Source organism: Tupaia chinensis, unplaced genomic scaffold (assembly GCF_000334495.1).
Source record: "Tupaia chinensis unplaced genomic scaffold, TupChi_1.0 Scaffold000673_1, whole genome shotgun sequence".
Taxonomy (NCBI): domain Eukaryota; kingdom Metazoa; phylum Chordata; class Mammalia; order Scandentia; family Tupaiidae; genus Tupaia; species Tupaia belangeri.
The window spans coordinates 824110-831828 of NW_006160196.1; the positions used below are offsets into that span (position 1 = coordinate 824110).

General features: G+C 57.3%; 2 protein-coding genes across 7 annotated transcripts in view; one reads left to right on the forward strand and one right to left on the reverse strand.

The window, feature by feature from the left end:
• The window catches only part of ALDH16A1 (aldehyde dehydrogenase 16 family member A1), a 23047-nt gene extending 22732 nt beyond the window's left edge, over window positions 1–315 (reverse strand). Inside the window, 1 exon segment of the mRNA XM_014592297.2 lies at window positions 183–315. Coding sequence (XP_014447783.1) covers window positions 183–272 — 90 coding nt within the window. The 5' untranslated portion in view covers window positions 273–315.
• The window catches only part of PIH1D1 (PIH1 domain containing 1), a 6886-nt gene extending 1993 nt beyond the window's left edge, over window positions 1–4893 (forward strand). Inside the window, exons 1-10 of one of the 6 annotated variants that reach the window (XM_006160151.3) lie at window positions 215–332; window positions 1161–1254; window positions 1572–1638; window positions 2025–2204; window positions 3233–3294; window positions 3389–3470; window positions 3865–3994; window positions 4184–4259; window positions 4496–4681; window positions 4766–4893. In XM_006160151.3, the coding sequence (XP_006160213.1) occupies window positions 1165–1254; window positions 1572–1638; window positions 2025–2204; window positions 3233–3294; window positions 3389–3470; window positions 3865–3994; window positions 4184–4259; window positions 4496–4681; window positions 4766–4807 (915 nt within the window). In that variant the 5' untranslated portion in view covers window positions 215–332; window positions 1161–1164 and the 3' untranslated portion in view covers window positions 4808–4893. The other 5 variants (XM_027776441.1, XM_006160152.3, XM_006160148.3 and 2 more) reach the window with 5 other exon arrangements.
• Window positions 4894–7719: the final 2826 nt, after the last annotated feature.

Below are 7719 nucleotides of genomic sequence, written 5' to 3' on the forward strand. Positions count from 1 at the left end.
GGGCGAGCCGCGAAGGCTCATGGAAACGCCCCCACGGCTGGGTCCCAACGCGTGGCGGGAAGGTCGGGAGCTGAGCGGGGCGGAGCCGCCGAGCCGCCGCGGTGGCTGACGGGAGTCCGCGCGCAAAACGGGGCCCGGAGGCCCGCGGCAAGGGGAGGGCAGTGCGGGCGGGGCAGGCTCACCAGCGCGCATGCGTGGCTCTCCGGCACCGGTCCGTACTCCATCGTGGTGAAGATCTCGCTGGCGCGGGGCCCTGCGCGTGTCGCAGCCATTGCCTGCGGGACCGCTTCCTGCGAAGGACTGCGGGGCGCTCGGCCCAGGGGAACCTCGAGGTCCGAAGGGCAGCACCGCCCACTCCAGCGCAACGGGGGGCGGGAGCGGCGAGAAGCGGGCGGGGCTACAGTTATAGCGCGCAGCCCCGCCCACCCCTCCGCCTAGGACCAGGTGGCCCCGCCCATGGGCCCCGCGCTGGGAATCGCGGTTTGGAGCACGCGTACTCTTCAAAGCGGGAGGAAAGGGATGCGGAAACGTGTGTGCTCTGCTAATAGGAGGGGTCCAGATTTAGAAGGGTGGAGGTATTGGTGTGGCTTTTCATTACCGTGTTTCTGTTGGAGACAGGAAGTGCAGGTTTCAGTTCGCATTACATTTACAGGGATTCGATCTAGCTCTGGGGTGAAGTAATAGTTCGAAGTTTTGAAAGTATGGTGACACTATCTGCACAGAAGCTGGACGGCGGTTATCAGAAATAGGAAGTGTGGCTTTAATCGACACAGAAGCGCGGCAGTTATTAGCCTCAGGATACTTTTGATAGGTTTAGGTGAGAGGCGTGGCTCCAAAGCTCGACTGTGATTGGTCGGGATCGGGTTGCCGGAGTGATGGAGTGTGGCTCACTCTAGTCCCGATGGTTACACAAAGACCCAACGTGTGGCTTCATTTGCACAGTTGGCAGTTAGGACCGAGGGTACATCCTGAGATATTGAGACCCAGCGGACTTGACGATGGGCTCTGGTCCGGAATGGATCTGAGGCCAATTTCTCAGGGTTTTGAACAGAATAGCGGGTAAGGAGTCTCCTGAGGGGCGGGAGCGAGCACCAGGGTTCGGATCCTGGGGAAAGTTCCCCGCGACGAGGACACCGGAGATACCTAGGTTTCTTTCCCAGGGCCATGGCAGCCTCGAAGTTGCTGACCCCGGAGCTAAGCGAGGCAGAGACGATGGATGCGGAGACTGCGCGGTTCGAGGAGCTGCTCCTGCAGGTGCGAACTCAAATCCAGGGGATTTTTTTTTTCCATGTTCAGTGATAGGACTACAGTTCCCAGAATGCACTAGAGCGGCTACAGGTCCTTCTGGAATTGAGTTGCTTGACTCCAAGTCTGTTAGTCTCTGAAACAAACGGGAGCTGGGTCAGGGTTGGGTGGTTCTAATGATCCTTAAAGGAGGAAGAGCACCTAGGCTGTCTAATTCCTTGCCTTATGGCTCTTATACCTAAGAATTGTCCAAAAAACATTAGAGGAACAGATGAAGGGTCTTAGAGCCTCGACCCCGAGCCTGGAGGTGGTTTTCCTTCACACAGGCCTCCAAGGAACTCCAGCAAGCCCAGACAACCAGACCAGAATCTACACAGATCCAACCTCAACCTGGTGAGAAAGACAGAAACCTGAGAAGAAAGGGACAGAGATGCAGGGAGAGAGAGGAGGTCAGGGGAGGGGACAGAGAAGGAAAGAGACAGAGTCAGGCACAAAGGCCAGGAACATGGTGGTGGTGGACAGACACCAGAGATAATCCAGGGACAGCAATCCGGAGAGAGAAGGTGGACGACAGAGAGCTCGAGTGGGCTCCGAGACTCGGAGATAGGAAGAGGGTCTGGGGTCTCTGGCAGGGAGGGAACAGACCCCAAGGGGGAGGCAGAGACCCGAAGAGGGGGATAGAGTGAAATAGAGAAAGGGACCAACCAAGCCTGGAGAGGATGGACAGAGACTGAGACGCACGCCAAAGCAGATGGCTGCAAAGAACCCACTCCCACCAGGTTTTTGCATAAAGACCAACTCGTCGGAAGGGAAGGTTTTCATCAACATCTGTCACTCTGCCTCCATCCCTCCTCCGGCTGACATGACCGAGGACAAGCTGCTTCAAATGCTAGAGGAGGACCAGGCGGGATTTCGCATCCCCATGAGCCTGGGAGAGCCTCATGCCGAGCTGGATGCAAGTCAGTGCCTCGCAGGACCAGGACCCCCCTTGGGGTCCTGGGAACGGCCCCTATCTGATCTACTTCCCTGTGGTGTATCCGGTGGGCAGTCCTGGTTCTGTCACCTGGCCAGGCTGGCACTTCCCCTGCCCATCCCAGGGTGGGGAGGGCTGGGTGGAGTGTGTGTGCCCCTCACCTGCTCGCCCGGCCTGGCCCTGGCCCGGGCCAGCGCTCACTGCCATCCCTGTTTTCTCCTCCGTGCTTCTGCCCGTCTCCGTCTCTCTGTCTCTGCTGGTCTGGTCTCTGTTCCTGTTTCCATGGCTGTACACTTTCTAATTTAAATTCACGTGTGTCTCCCGAAGCTTCCTGGGACCAAGTTTTGGGGAGTGCTTGAGAGAATAGGGACTTATCTAACCCAGATCCTGCCCTTGAAGGTGCCCTGGTCTGGCTGGGGGAGATGGTGCAATTCAGGTGTGGTTCATGTGGCCTTGGAGGCGCCAGCACAGCCCCGAGGGAGTCACCCACATGGAGGCGGCAGGGAAGGCTTCCCAGAAGACATATTGGATGAGATTGGTGGGACAAAGCCACAAAGAAGAGGATTCTAGGCAGAGGGGACAGAGGGACCCAGAGCCAGGAGAGAATGGTCAGGTCCGATGGGCTTCCAATCTAGAGTAATCTGGAGAGATTTAAAGGAATGAGGTTGGTGGAGGAGAAATAGGCTTCCTTCCGGAGATGGAGGGGGGCAGACACACAGGGTCTTCAGTGCCAGGTTGAGGGACTCAGATCTTCGCCCAGGGGCTCTGGGGGGCCCAGGGACAGCTGGGAGCAGGGGAGCGGCAGGATCAGTGCTAGCGCCATAGTAGAGATGGACCAGAAGGTGAGACAGGAGGAGGCCAGGCCTAAGGAGGCTGGTCTGAGCCCAGAGGGGAATGTGTGTGGTGAGTTCTCATTTCCTAATGTCTCTGGGTCTGGGTTCTTGAGGCTACGGGCCAGTGTTTTCCTTGTCTCCCTGCGGAGGCTGGAGAGGTCTCACCCCTGTCTCCCCGCAGAAGGCCAGGGCTGTACCGCCTACGACGTAGCTGTCAACAGCGACTTCTACTGGAGGATGCAGGTCGGGCCCCGGGGCTGTGGGCGAGGCCTGGGGAGGGGCCTCTCCTTTCACCCCTCTAGCTCATCGCCTCTCTTCCCCTCTCTGTCACCCCTAGAACAGCGATTTCTTGCGGGAGCTCGTGGTCACCATTGCCAGGGAGGGCCTCGAGGACAAATACAACTTGCAGCTGAACCCAGGTGAGAGGTGAGCCGGTGCCATCCTCAAGGGTGGCGCTGGAAGGGGCTAGGGTTGTGGGCAGCCTCTGGGGGAGGCCAGCCTGAGTCCGGAGACCGCAGATTCCTTTGGCGCGGTGTGTGTGGGGGTGGGTTCCCAGGGTGAGGAGGCGGGGCAGGCTCTGGGTGCCAGGTTCGGGGCGGGGTCTGGACAGCCGGAGGGGGCGGAGCCGGGAGCGGCGCGGACTTGATTGGGGCATTCGCGCAGGGGGCGGGGCTGAGGTGGGCTGGCTTCCTAGAGCCCAGCTGGGAGGTGGGGTCAGACCCCAGGTGCGGGGCTCGAGGCTGTTCTGGACCTCCTGGGGGAGCCGAAGGAACCCTAACCCACACGGTCGGTGCCTCCACGCCCCACCTGCAGAATGGCGCATGTTGAAGAACAGGACTTTCCTGGGCTCCATCTCCCAGCAGAACATCCGCTCTCGGCAGCGTCCTCGGATCCAGGAGCTGGGGAACCTGTGCACGTCCGACTCCCCGGGGGCCGAGGAAGGGTGGGCCAGCAGGGGGACCCCTGTCTCCCGGACATTCCTGTGTATCCCCACCCCGGGACTCCTGACTGGGAAGGCGACCTGACTGAGCAGGGTTGCTGGGGGGAGAAAGGGCACAGCCTGCCAGGCAGAGGGAACAGTGCTGGTGGAGACCTGGCAGCTGTCCTCACTGGGGACCTCCTTCCTCCTCAGCCCTGAGAAGCCTCACCTGAACCTCTGGCTGGAAGCCCCAGACCTCCTCTTGGCGGAAATTGACCTCCCCAAACTGGTGAGTGCAGGCGGGACCGAGTGAGAGAGGGAGGTCGGGACGGTTGGGGCCTGTTCTGAGAGGAGTCATAAGGGGCTGTCGCTGACCTGTGTAAGCCACCGCTTTGGCCTACCCTCTTCTGGCCCAAGGATGCCCAGGTGGCCATAAGCCCGCCACCATTAAGACGTGTAATTCCTGCCCTCCAACTTGTTTTCTGGGCGATGAGACCCTTTTAATATTGTTCCACGGCATGTGAGGCCGCTGTGCCTGGTCCGTGTCCTCACCGTCCTGTGTCCCAGGATGGAGCCCAGGGGCTGTCACTGGAGATCGGGGAGAACCGTCTGGTGATGGGGGGTCCCCAGCAGCTGTACCAGCTGGACGCCTGCATCCCCCTGCCCATCAACTCCGAGGCGAGCAAGGCGGCCTTCCACCGGAAGAGAAAGGTACCCGGGCAGGGACCACGGATGTCGGGACGGGTCTGGACTCCCGGGTGCCGACTCCTCATTCTCGCCCTAATCTCTCCTCAGCAACTCATGGTGGCCATGCCCCTTCTCTCCGTGCCTTCCTGACCAGGGTGCCTCCCTGTGCTTCTCTCTGTGCTTCCAGACGTGGAAAGGAGGCCAGTGGCTTCTGTAAATAAAGATGTTTGTCTTTGTTCCGTCTCCGGTCAGCGATGCACGGGAGTGGGTGGCAGGCAAGAGGGACGCCAGGCTGTGACCAGGGAGTGCCATGGAGGCCTCTGCCCCAGCTCTGGCCTCATCCTTTCCCCGTGGACCCTCTCCCCGGTCTCCTGGCCTTGTCTCCTTTAACTGGTCCTCCCCAGGGTCCCAAAGCTGACCCTGCCCTTCCTTGTCCACAACCCTCCCATGGCTCTCCAGGACCCCCAGGCTCCTTAGTCTGGCATTTGGGTTCCAAGATTTGGCGTGCTTCTTTGTGCCTCTCTCTTAAAAAAAAAAAAAAAGATTTATTTATGTATTTGTTTATTTTAGAGAGAGGTTTTTGCTATAGGGCACTTGCACTCACCAGAGAGACAGAAAGCAAGAAATCACCCCCTGGGGGTGCAATCCCTTCTCCATTCTCCTCTTGGGATTTTGGGCAATCACACATATGTGCCAGCATGTTTCAAACCACCAGGTCTGGAACTGAAACTGTGGCCGGCCATATGGGAGTCCGTGACATAACCATTACACCATCTGCTGGTCCCACCTTGTTATTATTTTAATTAACTAGAGACACAGAGAGAGGGAAAGTGAGAAAGCAAGCCACTGGTGCAGGACTTGAACCAAGGTTGGCCATGTGGGAGTCCAACACCTTAACCGTCACGCCACCTGCTGGCCCAATCCCATTCTCTTTTTAAAAAATATGTATTTATTTAATTCCATTTGTTATTATCTTTTTTTTTTTTTTTTTTTTTTTTTTTACATTTGAGCAGAGAGAGACTCAGAGAAAGTAAAAGGGAAAGTAAGAAAGCAAGCCACCAGGTCCGGGACTCAGACCGTGGTCAGCCATGTGGGGGATGTCCAGCACCTTAACCACCATGCCACCTGTTGGCTCCCCTGCAACTCTCTTTTAAAAAATGTTTTCATTTTTTTAAAAATTCCATCATCAAGAGAGACAGCACCCCCAGTGGGGTTTGGACACGACGATCCAGCCCAACCTCAGCCAGCCAGATCGTGGGCATCCTCTGGGAGGTCCCTGACACAGACCTGGGACCTCCCCACATGGGTCAGTCTTGTGGGGCTGAGCCACTCCTGCCCCCAGGACACTCTATCTTGCCTTCAGTTCTGGCGCAGTGGGTGATTGCCCTCACCGTGTGGGTGGTGAATGATCCCTGTATCTGGCCTCTCCCGGGCTCACCCTGACCAGCTTCCTGGTCCTGGTATCCTGTTTCACATCACTGTCACTCCAATCTCTGGGGCGTCCAGGCCCTCCCCACCCTGATTTTTACAAGCGCCATTCCCTCTTCTGGGGATCCTCTTCCCTGCTCTACCCCTGGCCCACCGCTGTTCCTTCAATTGAACTTTTCCTGGAAAACTTATCAAACTTCATACTTCTCTGACCGTCACTGAGTAAGAGCCTCTCCTGGTGACCGCGGTGCCCCACGTGACTCCCACAGCTCCCGTCTCCTGTGGTGGGACAGTGCCTGGAACACAGCGGAAACCCGGGGAACACTGAGCTTGTGGGTGGCTGTCGCATCCTCCCCTTATAACGAGACCTAGAAGTACACAAAGGAACTTTGAAAATTTGTATATGGGTAGAAACAGCGAGAATGTCAGGTGACAAGGCTTTCACCTGCCTTAAGAAAATTCTAGTTGCCGGACCAGCAGTTGGTGTAATGGCTATGTCGCTGGAATCACATGTAGTTGACCATGGTTCGAGACTCGGACTCAGTGGCTTAAGCTCACACTGGGTACTGTGTGCATGCGTGCCCAAGATCCCAAGAGGAGAATGAAGGAGAAGGGATTGTGGCGTGGCCATCCTCCCTGGGGAGTGATTTCTCGCTTTCTGTCTGTCTCTGTTTTTCACTCTTTCTGGTGAGCACATGTGCCCTGTAGCAAAAATCTCTCCAAAAAAGAAAAAGAAAGAAGAAAGAGAATTCTAGTTGCTCCAGTCTTTTACCCAGACTTCATTGAATTTCTTCCCTTTGACACTTAGAGCACTGGGCAGAAATTAGGTCCTGAGGACACTGCTACAGACTTTTGCAATAAACAATCTTTTAAAATAATTTAAAAAGAAACAGTGGGGAAGGGCCAGCACACTTCCTAGTGGTTACAGTAATGGTTACATTGCTGGACTTCCACATGGCCAACCTCAGTTCGAGCCCTGGACCTGGAAGCTTAAAAATCATGCCAGGAGCGCGTGCGGGCCCAAAATCCTGAGAATGAAAAAGGGATTGCCACGTGACGACCCCCCCACCCCCCGTGACTTCTCACTTTCCCCTCCACTCTGTCTCTGACTCTCTCAGCTGCGAGCGCAAGCGCCCTATGGCAAAACAAAAACAAAAACAAAACTCTAAAAAGGAATGAGTCGGCCCTTGTGGCTGGAGCGGAGTGAGTCGGAAGGGAGTCGGGCAGCGGGAGACAGGCTGGGATTGCAAAGAGGGCAGGCAGGTAGGGCAGGACGACTGCTAAGCTGCGGCAAGGGTGAGCCAAAGTGGGCGCCGTGTCCACCAGGGGGCGCTCGGCAGCCTCGGCCGATGTCTCCAGAACTACAACTCCCAGCGGCCTCGAGGACGCAGCTCTCTCAAGGCAACCGAGAGGTCCAGCGCACCCTGGGACTTGTAGTTCGGCTGGGACGCTCAGTAGGAGGCCGGGGAACTCACAGGTCCAGAAAGTGTGCGGCTGGGTCCTTTCCTCCTTCCTCGGTCTCCATAGTGATGGTTCCGGCGAAGGCCCGGGATTTGGCAGCGGCGGCCCTCTTCCCACTTCCTCCTCTCCACCATCTGCTCCACCCTCGCACCTGGCCCGGAGCCGCGGCCGCC